We start from the raw sequence: 20,368 nt of genomic DNA, 5'->3' as shown, positions 1-20,368 counted from the left end.
TGATTATTATTTTCAACGGTTTGTAAATGTTGGAATTTAAAAATAAAGGTTTATATAAACAAACAAAAACGACAGAGAAACTGATGTCAAAATAAGGTTGAATAATGTGAATATACAGTGAACATGTAATAATAAAACATGTTTTAATAATCAAGTGTATCAAAAAAGATAATATAATTTCAGTCGTTAGACGAAGATATATTTTATAAATAATGTACTGTAGGTATGTATAATTGTTGTATTTAAAATGTTCTTTTTGCCAGATATGTTTTGGAGAAAAAAACTAAACAAATAATGAATAAAAATAAATAAAAAGTACAGTATTGTGGAGCCAACACACGTCGTGTGTTGGCTCCACAATACGGAACAAGACAGATGGAGTGCATAACTTTAATTTTGAATTATCAGTGTGCATTTGTTTGGTTATACCCGGTAGAGAAGTTAGTCTTTTTAAAAAAAAAAAAAAAGGCTTTAAAAAAAAACGTTAGGTAAGCAGTGTGATACGCCGCCGAAAGAGCAGCAGTACCACCAGCATCCGCTAGAGGGCAGAAGTGTATAATTGAATATGTTGTGCGGCATCAAAGTAAAGAAATGTGAAGAAGAAGAAAAGGCCGACAAAAGAGAAGTCACTAATGGAGCGAACATTTTACTAATACATTCATATTTTCACTTAATATCCTTTACATGTAAAACATTTCGCTACGTCGTGTAGTAAGACGAGAAATGGACGCTGATAGTGGTTAAAAGTGCAGGAGCCAACAGTAACACGTCGCCATGGCGTCAGGTTAGTGTGTATAATGGCACGACGACAACAACAAAGTGTGTTACTAAGTCTTTTCTTTCCCACAGAGGACGAGATCAGCTTGCTGGTTATTGTGGTGGATGTCAACCCAATATGGTGGGGGCAGCAAGCGCAACGTGAGCCGCAGGTAGGACTGCGTCAGGCTAACAATTCATTCAAAATAAGGATGTAACGGTATCAAATCTCACGGTACGATATTATTAAGGCCACGGTACGATGTTATTGCGGTGTATGTCCCCCACTACCCCAAAAAAAAGTCCAGTCCATAGTGGATCTAACATAATATTGTGAGAGTCCAGTCCATAGTGGATCTAACATAATAGTGAGAGTCCAGTCCATAGTGGATCTAACATAATAGTGAGAGTCCAGTCCATAGTGGATCTAACATAATAGTGAGAGCCCAGTCCATAGTGGATCTAACATAATAGTGTGAGAGTCCAGTCCATAGTGTATCTAACATAATAGTGAGAGTCCAGTCCATAGTGGATCTAACATAATAGTGAGAGTCCAGTCCATGGTGGATCTAACATAATAGTGAGAGTCCAGTCCATAGTGGATCTAACATAATAGTGAGAGTCCAGTCCATAGTGGATCTAACATAATAGTGTGAGAGTCCAGTCCATAGTGGATCTAGCATAATATTGCAGGAGTCCATTCCATAGTGGATCTAGCATGATAGTGAGAGTCCATTCCATAGTGGATCTAACATAATATTGTGAGAGTCCAGTCCATAGTGGATCTAGCATAATATTGTGAAAGTCCAGTCCATAGTGGATCTAACATAATAGTGTGAGAGTCCAGTCCATAGTGGATCTAACATAATAGTGTGAGAGTCCAGTCTATAGTGGATCTAACATAATATTGAGAGTCCAGTCCATAGTGGATCTAACATAATATTGTGAGAGTCCAGTCCATAGTGGATCTAGCATAATATTGTGAAAGTCCAGTCCATAGTGGATCTAACATAATAGTGTGAGAGTCCAGTCCATAGTGGATCTAACATAATAGTGTGAGAGTCCAGTCCATAGTGGATCTAACATAATAGTGTGAGAGTCCAGTCCACAGTGGATCTAACATAATATTGTGAAAGTCCAGTCCATAGGGGATCTAGCATAATATTGAGAGTCCAGTCCATAGTGGATCTAACATAATAGTGAGAGTCCAGTCCATAGTGGATCTAACATAATAGTGTGAGAGTCCAGTCCACAGTGGATCTAACATAATATTGAGAGTCCAGTCCATAGTGGATCTAACATAATAGTGAGAGTCCAGTCCATAGTGGATCTAACATAATAGTGTGAGAGTCCAGTCCATAGTGGATCTAACATAATATTGAGAGTCCAGTCCATAGTGGATCTAACATAATAGTGAGAGTCCAGTCCATAGTGGATCTAACATAATAGTGTGAGAGTCCAGTCCACAGTGGATCTAACATAATATTGTGAAAGTCCAGTCCATAGGGGATCTAGCATAATATTGAGAGTCCAGTCCATAGTGGATCTAACATAATAGTGAGAGTCCAGTCCATAGTGGATCTAACATAATAGTGTGAGAGTCCAGTCCACAGTGGATCTAACATAATATTGAGAGTCCAGTCCATAGTGGATCTAACATAATAGTGAGAGTCCAGTCCATAGTGGATCTAACATAATAGTGTGAGAGTCCAGTCCATAGTGGATCTAACATAATATTGAGAGTCCAGTCCATAGTGGATCTAACATAATAGTGAGAGTCCAGTCCATAGTGGATCTAACATAATAGTGTGAGAGTCCAGTCCATAGTGGATCTAAAATAATATAGAGAGTCCAGTCCATAGTGGATCTAACATAATAGTGAGAGTCCAGTCCATAGTGGATCTAACATAATAGTGTGAGAGTCCAGTCCACAGTGGATCTAACATAATATTGTGAAAGTCCAGTCCATAGGGGATCTAGCGTAATATTGTGAAAGTCCAGTCCATAGTGGATCTAGCATAATATTGTGAAAGTCCAATCCATAGTGGATCTAGCATAATATTGCAGGAGTCCATTCCATAGTCAATCAATCAATCAATCAATGTTTATTTATATAGCCCTAAATCACAAGTGTCTCAAAGGGCTGTACAAGCCACAACGACATCCTCGGTACAGAGCCCACATACGGGCAAGGAAAACTCACCCCAGTGGGACGTCAATGTGAATGACTTTGAGAAACCTTGGAGAGGACCGCATATGTGGGTAACCCCCCCCCCACCCCCCGCCCCCCCCCCTCTAGGGGAGACCGAAAGCAATGGATGTCGAGTGGGTCTGACATAATAGTGGATCTAGCATGATAGTGAGAGTCCATTCCATAGTGGATCTAACATAATATTGTGAGAGTCCAGTCCATAGTGGATCTAACATAATATTGTGAAAGTCCAGTCCATAGTGGATCTAGCATAATATTGTGAGAGTCCATTCCATAGTGGATCTAACATAATATTGTGAAAGTCCAGTCCATAGTGGATCTAGCATAATATTGTGAGAGTCCATTCCATAGTGGATCTAACATAATATTGTGAGAGTCCAGTCCATAGTGGATCTAACATAATATTGTGAAAGTCCAGTCCATAGTGGATCTAGCATAATATTGTGAAAGTCCAGTCCATAAACACAAACTCAAACTCCCTGCTTATGGCGTTTCACGCCCCTACCTTGCTGTTGCTGCGCAAAGGATTCTGGGAGATGTAGTTTATTTACTGATCCGGCCCGTGCTAAAATGCCAGATTAAAAAATACACTGTAGAGGTTTCTCTCCTACGGGTTCTTCGGACCACCAATTGCTGACATGACAGTCTCGTCCAGGTTTACAATACTGTTTATTTTTCAATAAATTTGTTCCGCTTCTCAGCAATTGGTTCGTGTTTGTCTGTCTTGCTCGTGCTCAGCGCCTTTCAACAGAACGACAGGTGATTAGACAAGTAGGCCCAGGTGGGCCATCTACGCACCTGTCGCTGATCTCACACCCCGCATCGCTGCAGGTCCGCAGGCCACGCCCCCCTCCACATACACTCACCATGTTTTCGTTTGATATGTCGCAACATTATTGAGAAGACTTTGAAACCAAAATCCCGCGGTATTTATAGTACCGTTACATCCCTAATTTAAAAACTCAATATTTAGGTCAACATCTGGCATTTATGTCGCTCCAGTTTACTCTGTCCAAATGTATGGACGCCGTCATGGTGATGGCCAACTCCCACGTGGCCATGAGCAGGAGCAACAAGCTGGCCGTCATCGCCAGTCACTGTCAAGACAGGTGACCTCCCAGCTGACCTCTCCAAGGACATCCACCGTGTAGAAAGAACCAAACAATGTCGTCTTGTCTGTACGTCAGCCACTTCCTGTACCCCAGACGGAGTCACGGGAACGGCGACAACGGAGACGACGTGTCCTCCAGCGGCGACGGAAAGTACGAACTGCTCTCGGTGGCCAACAACATCATGGCCGAGGAGGTCAGGAATCTGATGTCCAAAAGTAGGTGACGGCCACATGGTCAGCCACGCGTCCAGACCCAACACAAAGATGATGTAGTGATTGTTTGTTGAATATTTTCTTTTTGTGTGTTTACAGTTGAAGTGAAGGGAAATTCCACAGACACTTTGCTGGCGGGATCCCTCGCCAAAGCTCTCTGCTGTATCCTTCAATCCACAGATATTTATTTAGCTCATTTTTCATGTTTGAATTAAATACACATTTATAAATTATTACATATGGAGAAATAGATTTAAAAAAAAAAAAAAAAAAATATATATATATATATATATATATATATATATATATATATATATATATATATATATATATATATATATATATATATATATATATATATATATATATATATATATATATATATATATATATGTATGTATATATATATATATATATATATATATATATATATATATATGTATGTATATATATATATGTATATATATATATGTATATATATATATGTATATGTATATACGTATATGTATATGTATATATGTATATGTATATACGTATATGTATATGTATATACGTATATGTATATGTATATACGTATATGTATATATATATGTATATACGTATATGTATATATACATATATATATGTATATATATATATACATATATATACATATATGTATATATATATATATATATACATATATATATATACACATATATATACATATACACATATATATATATATATACATATATACATATATATATACTTATATATATATATATATATATACTTTAAAGTAGGGATGTCCGATAATATCGGACTGCCGATATCGGCCGATAAATGCTTTAAAATGTAATATCGGAAATTATTTGTATCTGTTTCAAAATTATCGGTATTGTTTTCAAAAAGTAAAAATGTATGACTTTTTAAAACGCCGCTGTGTACACGGATGTAGGGAGAAGTACAGAGCGCCAATAAACCTTAAAGGCACTGCCTTTGCGTGCCGGCCCAATCACACACACACAAGTGAATGCAATCCATACTTGGTCAATAGCCATACAGGTCACACTGAGGGTGGACGTATAAACAACCTTAACACTGTTACAAATATGCGCCACACTGTGAACCCACACCAAACAAGAATGACAAACATTTCGGGAGAACATCCGCACCGTAACACAACATAAACACAACAGAACAAATACCCAGAACCCCTTGCAGCACTAACTCTTCCGGGACGCTACAATATACACCCCCCCCCCCCAACTCAACCTCCTCATGCTCTCTCAGGGAGAGCATGTCCCGAATTCCAAGCTGCGACTTTGAGGCATGTTAAAAAAAATAATGCACTTTGTAAAATCAATAATAAATATGGCAGTGCCATGATGGCATTTTTTTCCCATAACTTGAGTTGATTTATTTTGGAAAACCTTGTTACATTGTTTAATGCATCCAGCGGGGCATCACAACAAAATTAGGCATAATAATGTGTTAATTCCACGACTGTATGTATCGGTACACTGCAAAAAGTCAGTGTTCAAAAACAAGAAAAAAACAAACAAAAATGAGGGGTATTTTATTTGAACTAAGCAAAATTATCTGCCAATAGAACAAGAACATTTGGCTTGTCAAGACTTTCCGAAACAAGTAAAATTAGCTAACCTCAATGAACCCAAAAATACCTTAAAATAAGTACATTCTCACTAATAACAAGTGCACTTTTCTTGGTAGAAAAAAAAGAGAAATTTTTGCTCAATATGTTGAAAAATATTCTTAAATTCATTAAATGCTAGAGCCATTATCTTGACATAATGATATGCGCTCGGCATCATAATTAGTTGTTTCATGCTTGAAATAAGAAATGATTACTTTAAAAAAGTAGTTTTATACTTGTGAGTGTTTGACACAGCTTTGCAACAGTTGATATTCTAGTTTCAAGCATGTTTTACTCAATATAGGTCATCAAATCTCAGCTACAAGTTGTAATATGTGGGCGCTGAACCACGGATGTCGTTGTGGCTTGTGCAGCCCTTTGAGACACTTGTGATTTAGGGCTATATAAATAAACATTGGTTGATTGAATATCTTACTGAGATAATTTAGGACCAAAACCCTTAAAACAAGTAAAACACTCACATAAAATCTGCTTAGTGAGAAGAATGATCTTATCAGACAGAAAATAAACAAATATCACCCTTATTTGAGATATTTAATCTTACTTAGATTTCAGTTTTTGCAGTGTATCGGTATCAGTAATTAAGAGTTGGACAATATCGGAATATCGGCAAAAAAGCCATTATCGGAGATCTCCAGTTATAGGTAAACATTAAACAAATGTGTAGGTGTGAATAGAAAAACTACATTAGATTCGAAGACGTCCTCATAATGAGGCATTATTACACTTTTTTTTTTAACTAATGAGTAACAACATCAAAATATTTATTTTCCACAAATAAACAGTCATACATTCTTTTTAAACTCCACTGTCAATTTCAGCTTTACCGCTGCCATGTTTATACTCAGAGTAATTTCCGGTATGGTAATAAAAGTACACGTTAAATATCGTCATTAAAGTTAAAGTTCAAGTACCAATGATTGTCACACACACACAAAGTGTGGTGAAATTTGTCCTCTGCATTTGACCCATCCCCTTGATCACCCCCTGGGAGGTGAGGGGAGCAGTGGGCAGCAGTGGTGCCGCGCCCGGGAATCATTTTTGGTGATTTAATGTCTTGTTTCCTTCATCTTTGCAACTCAGACATCAACAGAGTCTCAAAGGAACGTGAAGGTAAGTTTGGTTTCATTAAAAGATATTCAATAGTCTTCCGGTGCAAACACACAACTTTTTTTTTTTTTTTTTTTTAGCTGGACAGGATATCAAGTCACGGATTTTGGTAAGCTCCAAATAAATAATTTTTAGTAATGTTATCATATTTTTTCAATATGGCTAATAAACAACTTTAGGTAATAAAGGCAGCAGACGACTGCTCCCAGCAGTACATGCACTTCATGAATGTCATCTTTGCTGCCCAGAAGCAGGTGACATACTTTTTAGCATTTGTTTACATTTATTTTGCTTTTTCATCATATACTGTATGACTTAACAGTTCTACATTTAAAAAACCCAAAAAACAGAACATCCTGATTGATGCATGCGTGCTGGAGTCGGATTCTGGTCTCCTCCAGCAGGTAAGTTATATATATATTCATTTTATTTGTTTTATTCAGATTGAATGTGCCATAAAAGCATACTGCTAACACATATTTACGTATAACATGTCATCCCATTACATTTAAGTATAACATGAGCGGACCAGCCAGGACACCTCACGTTTTTAGCATTAGCATCTAGCCATACCATTGCCACTTTACCACACTCCTATTTTTGTTCAGTCCATGGCTTACGGTTTGATCATTCTTATATTTTATTTATGAAGTTATTGTCTTAGTGATGTTTGTCATGTCATGTTTGTCAGGCCTGTGACATAACCGGAGGCTTGTACCTGAAGATTCCACAGAAGGCGGCCATTGCTCAGTACCTGCTGGTGAGCACACAGCACCAGTGCATTCATTCATTCATTCATTCACCAATAGTAGAGTGCAACATGTAAAGTCAAAACAGGAGTTGAACTCTAATATCACAAAAAATGTGCCTGAAAAGTTCCAATAGTGTCAAGTAGAGACGTCCGATAATGGCTTTTTTGCCGATATTGTCCAACTCTTAATTATCGATTCCGATATCAACCGATACAGATATATACAGTCGTGGAATTAACACATTACTATGCCTAATTTTGTTGTGATGCCCCGCTGGATGCATTAAACAATGTAGCAAGGTTTTCCAAAATAAATCAACTCAAGTTATGGAAAAAAATGCCAACATGGCACTGCCATTTTTATTATTGTATATTTACTTATTATTATTCACTTTTCTGTCTTGCCTCCGGTGAGAGCGGTCACATTTTTCCCCGCTTCCTTCTTCTCCCAGCTTGCTCTCTTGTTTTGTCTTGTCTGAACTTATACACACACACACACCCCTCCTCCCCCACCCCACGCCCTCACCACCGCTTGTTTCCCCTCGGGGTGATGGACGGCTGGCAGCGCTAGCAGCAGTCAACCTCCAGGGCCCCAACTCCCCACCCCTCTGTTGCGAGTTGTCGTGATTAAATGTAACGTGTTTATGTGCATGGAGGTTTTTTCCCCACTCCAGACTGGGCCCCTTAGGAGCCCAGTTTAAATTTTATTTTTTTTACTCATCTTCCCCAGCGTTTTACCTTTTTCCCATCTTTTACGGGGCACCTTTGGCGACCCATCAGCGTTCCTGTTCTGTAACCCTGTACACTGTTTGTTTGTCTAATCTTGAACGGGTTTGTGCTGAAAACATAGCTTCGTTGTACTTGTGCAATGACAAAGTCCTATCCTATCCTATTGAAGTCACAAAGTGCATTATTTTTTTTAACATGCCTCAAAACAGCAGCTTGGAATTTGGGACATGCTCTCCCTGAGAGAGCATGAGGAGGTTGAGGTGGGCGGGGGCGGGCTTGAAGTGGTGGGGGTTGGGGTGTATATTGTAGCGTCCCGGAAGAGTTAGTGCTGCAAGGGGTTCTGGGTATTTGTTGTGTTGTGTTTATGTTGTGTTACGGTGTGGATGTTCTCCCGAAATGTGTTTGTCATTCTTGTTTGGTGTGGGTTCACAGTGTGGCGCATATTTGCAACAGTGTTAAAGTTGTTTATACGGACACCCTCAGTGTGACCTGTATGGCTGTTGACCAAGTATGCCTTGCATTCACTTGTGTGTGTGAAAAGCCGTAGCTATTATGTGATTGGGCCGGCACGCAAAGGCAGTGCCTTTAAGGTTTATTGGCGCTCTGTACTTCTCCCTACGTCCGTGTACACAAAAAAAGTAATAAATTTGACTTTTTGAAACATACCGATAATTTCCGATATTAAATTTTAAAGCATTTATTGGCAGTCCGATAATATCGGACATCTCTAGTGTCAAGTAATGGAACTTCTTAATATTGTACTATATTGACCACATGGAGATTCTAACCTTTTTGTGGTGTGACCGTGAACAGTGGGTGTTCCTGCCTGACGCGGAGCAGCGCTCTCAGCTGACGCTTCCGCCGCCGGCCCACGTGGATTACAGGGCGGCGTGCTTCTGTCACCGCAACCTCATCGAAATCGGCTACGTCTGCTCCGTTTGCCTGTCAAGTAAGTGCTCGCCTCGCCGCATTTTTGTATGGAAACAAATGCTCGGATCCTCTGGAGAAACTTTGATGGTACATACACAGATACATTGCAGTTGTATCCTAGGGCGGGGCCATATCAATATTTCGTGAAATAACCGTTACTCTATAAAAATGAGGCACTTTCGATGCCATTCATTTGTCCATGTTTTAACAGACGTAAGAATAGGCTGCTCGAGATGTTAGCAACAACAACAGTACTAAAAGTACTATAAAAAGGAAAAAATATAAAAAAAGCTAAATTTAAATAATAGACAGACGTCACGCTTCTGAAGTGTTTTATAGTTCATAGAAGTTTGAATGTCTTGTTTTGACCCTAGAATTGACAATGCTTCTTTTTTTTTTCTTTAACATAATGTGTCTTTCTACTACACAATCATCTATTGTGTAATTTTCAGGTACATTTTGAATTGTTATTAAAATTAAAAATTAATCTGATTTAATTCCATTATATAAACACATATGTGCAACAATACAGTGATGTTACAAGTAGGGATGTCCGATAATATCGGACTGCCGATATTATCGGCCGATAAATGCTTTTAAAATGTAATATCGGTATCGGTTTCAAAAAGTAAAATGTATGACTTTTTAAAACGCCGCTGTGTACACGGACGTAGGGAGAAGTACAGAGCGCCAATAATCCTTAAAGGCACTGCCTTTGCATGCCGGCCCAATCACATAATATCTACGGCTTTTCACACACGCACAAGTGAATGCCATGCATACTTGGTCAACAGCCGTACAGGTCACACTGAGGGCGGCCGTATAAACAACTTTAACACTGTTACAAATATGCGCCACACTGTGAACCCACAGCAAACAAGAATGACAAACACATTTCGGGAGAACATCCGCACCGTAACACAACAGAACAAATACCCAGAACCCCCTTGCAGCACTAACTCTTCCGGGACGCTACAATATAGTTATAGTTAGTGAACTCAAATAATTATAAAACTGATATGTCATGACTTTTTAAACTGATTTCATGACCTTTTAAATAATGTTATTTAAAAAGGCCATTTATTTAATTTCATTTTCACTGTATTGACCTAATTGAGTGGTCATTATGCCATATTTAGTTCACTTTTAAATAATTCAACTTAATTTCCTTTATCAATATATATTTGTATATTTCATGTATACCATGTGTCTGCTTTCATGCTGTCATAAGAGTACCGGTACATGTTATGCTGTGTTCTCTCAACAGTATTCTGCAACTTTAGCCCCATCTGTACCACCTGCGAGTAAGTTTAATTTTTTATGTCATCTTTAATCACATTAAAAATCATGTTGTGTAACGATGTGATTTTTTTTGTAGGACTGCTTTCAAAATCCAGCTCCCACAGATGGTTAAAGGCAAAAAGAAGAAACTCAAAGCATCATGACGACATCATTGACCAAAAATAAGCATTCACAAAAGTTACAGAATGTTCATTTTAATTTTAACTTTAAAAAATGTTGAGACATTTATTTTCACTAATAAACACACATCTCTTTATTTTGCTCATTTAACTTGGAAAAATGTACACCACTAGTTTTATTAAATTTTTTTGCTAATACTCAAATTGAGCCATCTCATGTAGATAATTAAGGTCATCAAACAATGTGAGTTGTCCCCCGGTACTACATTAACAAGTGTAAAGGTGTCTTAATGAAGTGTCCTGTGAAGGTGCGTTCCTAACAGTGTCATCTCACCTGGCATTTGAGACAAGTCAGCCAAATGTAAAGGTTGCGAGGTTTATTCCTTGGTAAAAGAAAACGCCCTTTTGAGCAAGATGCTTCAAAGACATTATTGTCATGCTGTGATCATCACCGAGGGATTGGGTTAATATTGCACCTGGACAACAAGAAGAAAAGGCAAGCATGTAATGAATATATTTTGTAGTATTGTTTCTAGTGGTCAGGCATGTGATTACCCTTTGGGGGGAAAAAGGAGAAACATTTCGGTACATAGTGCTGCCACGCAAGCCACGGAATTAAAATAAAATAAAAATAAAAATCAAGACTACATTTCCTGCAATTGGGTGCAGGATATGTGTCAAAAAGACTTTTTGTTGTCCCACAGAATTTATTATTTTAGTAGATAATTTACTAACATATTTATTATCATTAAAAATGTAACGTAAAATTATTTAACATCCATGCATTTCCCATTATTCAACTATATCCTGTAGCCACGCCCCCTAAGGTTTGATTGATTGATTGAATTCAAAGACTCCCTACTAACCCACCAGTGCCTCCATGGAAATGCCCCCCTCTACCTCAAAGAACCACTCACCCCCAAATCCTCCACACGACACCTCCGCTCCGGACAGGCTAACCTCCTCCAACCTCCGCTCGCAGTCTGTCGAACGCTCTCCCTGACCACCTGAGGGCACCACAGACTGTGGATGCTTTTAAAAAAGGCTTAAAACCCTTTTTTTTTTTTAAAACTTTTTTTTTTGTTTTGATATATGCATACTAGATTTAGTTATTTGGCTGTTCTAGTTTTTATTTTTTTAAATTTTTTATTATCTTTTTATTATTATTTATTTATTTATTTTTAATACACTGTAGCACTTTGAGGTTGTTTACTCAATGTAAAGTGCTTTTTACAAATAAAATCTATTATTATTATTATCTCAGCTGCATTCGGGCGGAAGGCCGAATTGCCCAATTTACCATGAATTGATTAACGTGGACCCCGATTTAAACAAGTTGAAAAACTTATTCGGGTGTTACCATTTAGTGGTCAATTGTACGGAATATGTACTGTACTGTGCAATCTACTAATAAAAGTTTCAATCAATCAATCAAGGCGGGGTACACCCTGGACAAGTCGCCACCTCATCGCAGGGCCAACACAGATAGACAGAAAACATTTATACACACTAGAGTCAATTTAGTGTTGCCAATCAACCTATCCCCAGGTGCATATCTTTTATAATTCATTGAAAATTATTATAATTTATATTATATTTTGACATCAAAATGAATGTTTAAAAAAAAACACGAATTTCAGCATTTTTGGTGGATATTTCACATGCCTGAGTTTTAGGGATGTGCTGACTTACCCCAGCAGACCCCTGCCAGACCACCTCTGTGGAGTCAGGCTAATGTGAGCTTTCTGACCTCCCCGGATCACCGTCACCCGTAGCGGCTTCTGCATAGGACGAGGAACATCAATCATTTATACACCCTGCTGAATACATCTTTAGCCGTGTGTAGGACTTTATGCATCAGATGATGACACCTTTTATTTTGGCATTTGTTGGCATGTCAGCTACAGAGGACCCCACTTAGAAGTCCAAAAATACAATTCAAGAAGTTGCATAGGCTTGGGGTGGAACTAGGGGTGTAACGGTACACAAAAATTTCGGTTCGGTACGTACCTCGGTTTAGAGGTCACGGTTCGGTTCATTTTCGGTACAGTAAGAAAACAACAAAATATAAATTTTTTGGTTATTTATTTACCAAATTTGTAAACAATGGCTTTATCCTTTTAACATTGGGAACACTATAATAATTCTGCCCACGTTAATCAACATTAAACTGCCTCAAGTTGTTGCTCAGATTAAATAAAATGACAAAACTTTTCTTCTACATATAAAAAGTGCAACATTAAACAGTTTTAAGTCAACTCATCATGCTTAATTTATTACAGCATTTGGGAAGCCTGTAGTTGATTTTTATTATGTAAATATTATATTTTTATGATAGCAGGGACCCTGCCATTCAAAACTAGGCTGCTCCATTACTAATGATCAATGTAACTATAGCTGAAAAAATGGTACAATAGCAATAGGAGAGACTATTCATCCCTGAACACCATGGAGTTCATGTAGGCTTAATGATGCACTTACATTATTATATCAACTATCAGAGACAGAAACTCTTCGTTTAACATAATGTCCTTTTTTGCTGCTTCAACACAGCTCAATCAACACAGAAAAAGGTAAAGTGAAATAACAGACAGACAGGGCTTTGCTGTCCGTAACACACACCGCAAAATGAGCTAATGTTACGCTAAAAGCGAATTAGCCTTCACCTCAAGCCAGGACTGCGATCGAGCTGAGCTGTCTTTTATAGTTCTAGAAGGTCAACGGGCTCATAGTGATGTTACTAGTAGTTGACTGGGAGGTGTTTATTATCAACTGGGGAGAGTCCGCTGCCTGATGCTTACCTGCTAAATGCTAAGCACTGACTACATGCGCTCTGAATACGCACTGCTGATTGGCTGTTACCGCTCTGTTTGTAAACAATCAGATGGTTGTGTGGGTGGGACAATGCTGGGTGCTGTGTAGAGGACTAACAGAGACAGAGGCGGCTACTTAACATGTTCTAGTGGAAACTCGTTCGGTACACCGCCGAACCAAACCGAAACCCCCGTACCGAAACGGTTCAATACAAATACACGTACCGTTACACCCCTAGGTAGAACAGTATCACAATTACGTTTAGGAGTGTTTACACGCCACTGGGTGCAGCCGTTTCATAGAAATCTTGCGTTTGTTCATTTTGAAAATGAAAATCTTACCCCTTCACTATGCTGCACCACAGAGGCAATATTGTAGACGCTCTGAAAGTTCCCCGGGTTCACCGACCCAAACTCAATGACTTCATCGCCGTTTTTGAGGCCCTTTGCAGAGACACAAACGGCATGTTTTAGAGTTGAGAAGAAGTCTTTTAGCGCCGGATGTCCCCTCGTCACTCACAGCTTCAGAGGCGGGCGAGCCCTGTATGACGGAATTCACGCATGCGAAGGCGGGAGGAAGCGTGACCTGCAGTTCCATGGCCTCCTCCCGGGCTTCGGTCTCATCGCGATGCCTCTTGGCCTTCTCTCGGGCGTGCAGCTTGTGTAAGGCTTCTTCTATCTCCACCATGATTGCCTTGTGGTCGTTTTGCAGGCCTGATGGGACAAACACAGCAGAATTATTTATAGTCTGCCCCGTGCAATCAGTGACACAGGTCACAGATGACGTCTGCTGCGGAAAATTCTGGTTAACATTATGTTTGTTGTGTTTTTGTAACTGATTGTCTTCTCAGGTAACTAAATGAGAAAGTAGCAATGTACCAATATAATGGCGTTAGGATGTCTGTAGGGTACATTGTGGTCATCTACCACCGAGCATCGCTACGTGTTTGTTTTATTGGTCGTCGTTTGCTGTATAGCGTTTCTACATTTGGTGTCCTTTAGCAAAACATTAACACTATATATGTACAAAGGATGTGTCTAGAATCGACCTCTTGAGACAATATCAAAAAGGTACTGCAATATTTTTTTAATTAAGGATGTGTGCTGGGATAAATTGCGATCGCACGCACGCACGCACGCACGAACTGTTAGAATAATCATGTATATATATACATTATCACACAACTTTAGTATGCTTAAAGTCCGTTGCTATAGTTATTAGCTATTGTGCTCAAGCTGTATTTCTCCTATCTGTGGAAGGACAAAACTTCTTGTCTGAGGGGTGGCCTCAGCCGCAGATGCTATCTTTGGTTTAGCACGCTAACAGCTAAGGACTTCAAGGGCACGCACGCACGCAGACAAAGCAGAGACAAGGCGAAATCACAAGGCCCCCAGCACATTCCGTCACGTATTGTGCGTACTGGACCTGCTTTGCATGATATATGTGACCATTCCTTTTAGAGGCGGCCTCAGTGATGTTGACTAGAGAACTCCTGAATAAATAGAGAATAAATGTACCTCAGAGCGTATAGCGAGACTGTGACTAAGTGTGCAGCTCCATGCGTTCTCCTCATGAGCTAAATTGAACTCTGTCTATGCATGATTCCTTGCTTCTTGTCTGATTAATAGATGTCATCAGTGTTTGAACCTGGCACGCACGCCTCATTCAATGCGTTTTCTTTATTTTCATGACTATTTACATTGTAGATTGTCACTGAAGGCATCACAACTATGAATGAACACATGTGGAGTTATGTACTTAAAGGCCTACTGAAACCCACTACTACCGACCACGCAGTCTGATAGTTTATATATCAATGATGAAATCTTAACATTATAACACATGCCAATACGGCCGGGTTAACTTATAAAGTGACATTTTAAATTTGCCGCTAAACTTCCGGTTCGAAACGCCTCTGAGGATGACGTATGCGTGTGACGTAGCCCGGCGAACACGGGTATGCCTTCCACATTGAAGCCGATACGAAAAAGCTCTGTTTTCATTTCATAATTCCACAGTATTCTGGACATCTGTGTTCGTGAATCTGTTTCAATCATGTTCATTGCATTATGGAGAAGGAAGCCAAGCAAGCAAAGAAGAAAGTTGTCGGTGCGAAATGGACGTATTTTTCGAACGTAGTCAGCCACAACAGTACACAGCCGGCGCTTCTTTGTTTACATTCCCGAAAGATGCAGTCAAGATGGAAGAACTCGGATAACAGAGACTCTAACCAGGAGGACTTTTGATTTGGATACACAGACGCCTGTAGGGAACTGGGACAACACAGACTCTTACCAGGATTACTTTGATTTGGATGACAAAGACGCAGACGTGCTACTGTGAGTATGCAGCTTTGGCTTTTTTTTGCGTATGTACGTAACTTTTTAAAAATATATAAGCTTTATGAACCTTGGGTTAGGTGAACGGTCTTTTGGGCTGAGTGATTGTGTGTGTTGATCATGTGTTTGAATTGTATTGGCGTGTTCTATGGAGCTAGGAGCTAGCAGAGGAGCTAGGAGCTAGCATAACACGTACCGTACCGTACGTGCGCGTCACGTATGTAACTTTTTAAAAATATATAAGCTTTATGAACCTTGGGTTAGGTGAACGGTCTTTTGGGCTGAGTGATTGTGTGTGTTGATCAGGTGTTTGAATTGTATTGGCGTGTTCTATGGAGCTAGGAGCTAGCAGAGGAGCTAGGAGCTAGCATAACAAACACGCAGGTGTTATTATGCAGGATTAATTTGTGGCATATTAAATATAAGCCTGGTTGTGTTGTGGCTAATAGAGTATATATATGTCTTGTGTTTATTTACTGTTGTAGTCATTCCCAGCTGAATATCAGGTACCGTGAGTATGCAGCCTTGGCTGCTAAACATTCGATAACTTGACCGTATGTGCGCGTCACGTACGTAACTTTTTAAAAATATATAAGCTTTATGAACCTTGGGTTAGGTAAACGGTCTTTTGGGCTGAGTGATTGTGTGTGTTGATCAGGTGTTTGAATTGTATTGGCGTGTTCTATGGAGCTAGGAGCTAGCAGAGGAGCTAGGAGCTAGCATAACAAACACGCAGGTGTTTTTATGCAGGATTAATTTGTGGCATATTAAATATAAGCCTGGTTGTGTTGTGGCTAATAGAGTATATATATATATATGTCTTGTGTTTATTTACTGTTGTAGTCATTCCCAGCTGAATATCAGGTCACCCCCGGCTCTCACAGCATCTTCCCTATCTGAATAGCTTCAACTCCCCACTAGTCCTTCACTTGCACTTTACTCATCCACAAATCTTTCATCCTCGCTCAAATTAATGGGGAAATTGTCGCTTTCTCGGTCCGAATCTCTCTCACTTCATGCTGCCATCATTGTAAACAATAGGGAACTTTGCGTATATGTTCAACTGACTACGTCACGCTACTTCCGGTAGGTGCAAGCCTTTTTTTAATCAGATACCAAAAGTTGCAATCTTTATCGTCGTTGTTCTATACTAAATCCTTTCAGCAAAAATATGGCAATATCGCGAAATGATCAAGTATGACACATAGAATAGATCTGCTATCCCCGTTTAAATAAAAAAAATTCATTTCAGTAGGCCTTTAACAAAAAAAGGTGAAAACACTGAAAACATGTTTTATATTCTAGTTTCTTCAAAATAGCCACCCTTTGCTCTGATTACTGCTTTGCACACTCTTGGCATTCTCTCCATGAGCTTCAAGAGGTTACCATGAATTGATTAACGTGGACCCCGACTTATTCGGGTGTTACCAATTAGTGGTCAATTGTACGGAATATGTACTGTACTGTGCAATCTACTAATAAACGTCTCAATCAATCAATCAATCAAAGTCACCTGAAATGTTTTTCACTTCACAGGTGTGCTTGAAGCTCATCGAGAGAATGCCAAGAGTGTGCAAAGGGTGGGTATTTTGAAGAAACTAGAATACAAAACATGTTTTCAGTTATTTCACCTTTTTTTTTTGTTAAGTACATAACTCCACATGTGTTCATTCATAGTTGTGATGCCTTCAGTGACAATCTACAATGTAAATAGTCATGAAAATAAAGAAAACGCATTGAATTAGACTTAGTGTATATATTATATATACACAGTATACATAAACATATTTTTTGTATTTATTAATAAAACGGCGGTTTTGTGTCAACATGTTAAAAGATATTTAATAAAAATACAAACATGTTTAACGCATATAGATAACTAAATAATACAAATTAAAATAGGTGTATTGATTGGAATCAGACAGGATTCACACTAGTGCAACTTTGAATTTACATTGTGGAGGCAAAAAAAAAATTAAAAAAAAGTCCTACTCTCTGATCAATACCACTTCTCGTTTTTATACCATTTGCAAGAAATACATTGAAGGCATTAGGCAAACTCTGTAGCTTGCTGGCTAGTTTTCTGAGACCCCTTATTTTGTTAGCGCAGGCAAAACAGAACAGCGCTTTTATTGTGAAGACCGGAACTGTGCGGGGTCGGTCTGTACAGTTTTGACAGCAGTTGAAATAAAAAGTGCTTCATCTAATTCTAGGTCCTTCCCGCCGCTCGTTTTCATTCCATCATTCTGAACTCGCGGCTGCCATTATCTAACATGTCAATCAAGTATTGAAAGTGACGTCACACGTTTAAGCAAACGGTATGTGTGAATGTGGAAATAGTGTCAAAAGCGCTTTGAGTACCTTGAAGGTAGAAAAGCGCTATAACCCATTTGGTGAGCTATTTTGACGTCACAGAGGGGGGAAAAAGCGTCCACTTACATGAAATAGTGTGTCTGGCGGTTGTTATCTGGTACAAGTTGACGTCAGACCTCGGGTAACCTTCTGTGTCCACCAAGGAAGCCTCCAGCCCGACACCTTGCTGTTTAATAGACACATAACTGTGGTGGTTAAATAACGAGGCACTCGTCGATTATCCGTTCAACTCACGTCTTCCAGGACGTCGTAGTAAGCTTGAATTTGCTCTTCGATGTCGTCTTTCTTCTTGATAAGACTTCTGACGTCTTCCATAGAAGCTTCTGGGCTCTCAGGTTTGTTTTGGTCCGTCATCTTCATGGCCGCTTCGACACCGTGTGCTACACTTTATTGTGGTCCGTCTTAGAAACCAGGGCGGAACCTTTTATTTGCTTACTCGTTGCTTTCATACGGTTATCTTTACCGCCCCCAATCGGCGAGGAGGTATCATGCAGGCGACTAGTTTATCGGTGTCGTGATAACATTATGGTCAAAACTGCATTTGTATAAATGTAAAAAAAGGGAAATGAACTGTTTCTTCTTCCTTCTTTGTAATTTTTTTTTCATTTTATTTTTATTGACATCCAGCATCAGACATTCCTATCCATTACATCATATTCACATAAATCATATATCTATTGTCTGCCCTAAATGTCAAAATATTTTTGTTTATATCCCATCTATACCACCCACCCCCCTCCACCCCAAAAAAAGAAAGGAACAACAAAAAAAAACAAAGTAATATCTACAAATACATCAATTAAATAAACAGAAAAAAAGAAGGAAATAATAATACATTAATAATAATAATAATAATCAGAAATATTTTTTTTTTAAACAGGTACATATATACATACATACATACACACACATACATACATATAAATATATATACATACATACATACACACACATACATACATATAAATATATATATACATACATACATATCTTTGGCTACTTTTAAGACCCTTCTTAAAACCCATTTTTATTCACTGGCTTTTAACCCAGCATGAGACTTTAAACTGTTTTTAACAGATTTGTATCTAACAAATTGTTCTTAGGGTAATTTGTATTTGCTTTTTTAAATGTGTATTTAACTTCTGTTTTAAATGTTATTTTTTTAGTCTGTCCTTTGCCTCTATTTCTTTGTGGTGTACAGCCCTTTGTTCTTCAACTGTGGTTGTTTTTAAATGGCTTTATAAATAAAGTTGGTATGGTATGGTATGGTTTAAAAAAAAAAGATTTTAATATATTATTTATTCCCACAAGGGGGATTAGATTTATGAATATACATATTCTAGATTGCAGTCAGTGGTATGTTTTATCTTCAATTAATTGGCAAACTACACAGATTAGTACTGTATTAATTAGGGCTGCGAATCTTTGGGTGTCCCACGATTCGATTCAATATCGATTCTTGGGGTCACGATTCGATTCAAAATCGATTTTTTTCGATTCAACGCGATTCTCGATTTAAAAACGATATTTTTCCGATTCAAAAGGATTCTCTATTCATTCAATACATAGGATTTCAGCAGGATCTACCCCAGTCTGCTGACATGCAAGCAGAGTAGTAGACTTTTGTAAAAAGCTTTTATAATTGTAAAGGACAATGTTTTATCAACTGATTGCAATAATGTACATTTGTTTTAACTATTAAATGAACCAAAAATATGACTTATTTTATCTTTGTGAAAATATTGGACACCGTGTGTTGTCAAGCTTATGAGATGCGATGCAAGTGTAAGCCACTGTGACTGTGACACTTTTTATAAATGTTTAATGATAATGTCAATGAGGGATTTTTAATCACTGCTATGTTGAAATTGTTACTGATATTGATACTGTTGTTGATAATATTCATTTTTGTTTCACTACTTTTGGTTTGTTCTGTGTCGTGTTTGTGT

The 20,368-nt window shown here is 38.4% G+C and overlaps 3 protein-coding genes across 4 annotated transcripts in view; 1 reads left to right on the top strand and 2 right to left on the bottom strand.

Annotated features, from left to right (window-relative positions):
• Positions 1–3,608, bottom strand: part of LOC133632948 (kinesin-like protein KIF24) — a 36,849-nt gene extending 33,241 nt beyond the window's left edge. The window contains exon 1 of one of the 2 annotated variants that reach the window (XM_062025812.1): positions 3,474–3,608. The gene's annotated coding sequence lies outside the window, so the exon portion shown is untranslated. The remainder of the gene's footprint in view (positions 1–3,473) is intronic. The other variant, XM_062025813.1, reaches the window with a different exon arrangement.
• Positions 592–11,574, top strand: gtf2h3 (general transcription factor IIH, polypeptide 3). Its single transcript, XM_062025815.1, has 13 exons — positions 592–784; positions 850–929; positions 3,971–4,077; positions 4,156–4,295; positions 4,392–4,454; positions 7,036–7,065; positions 7,143–7,171; positions 7,242–7,316; positions 7,413–7,466; positions 7,754–7,822; positions 9,356–9,491; positions 10,740–10,776; positions 10,851–11,574. Exons 1-13 carry the CDS (start codon positions 775–777, stop codon positions 10,915–10,917), a joined length of 897 nt encoding a protein of 298 aa, XP_061881799.1. The 5' UTR covers positions 592–774; the 3' UTR covers positions 10,918–11,574.
• psmd9 (proteasome 26S subunit, non-ATPase 9) lies at positions 11,076–18,839 on the bottom strand. Its single transcript, XM_062025816.1, has 6 exons — positions 18,654–18,839; positions 18,486–18,585; positions 14,227–14,420; positions 14,049–14,150; positions 12,586–12,674; positions 11,076–11,369 (listed from the first exon to the last, which is right to left on the bottom strand). Exons 1-6 carry the CDS (start codon positions 18,777–18,779, stop codon positions 11,342–11,344), a joined length of 639 nt encoding a protein of 212 aa, XP_061881800.1. The 5' UTR covers positions 18,780–18,839; the 3' UTR covers positions 11,076–11,341.
• Positions 18,840–20,368: the final 1,529 nt, after the last annotated feature.

The sequence above is a fragment of the Entelurus aequoreus genome, linkage group LG17 (assembly GCF_033978785.1).
Source record: "Entelurus aequoreus isolate RoL-2023_Sb linkage group LG17, RoL_Eaeq_v1.1, whole genome shotgun sequence".
NCBI lineage: Eukaryota > Metazoa > Chordata > Actinopteri > Syngnathiformes > Syngnathidae > Entelurus > Entelurus aequoreus.
The sequence above is the reverse complement of the archived record's forward strand: the minus strand, read 5'-3'. Positions and strand labels throughout refer to the sequence as shown.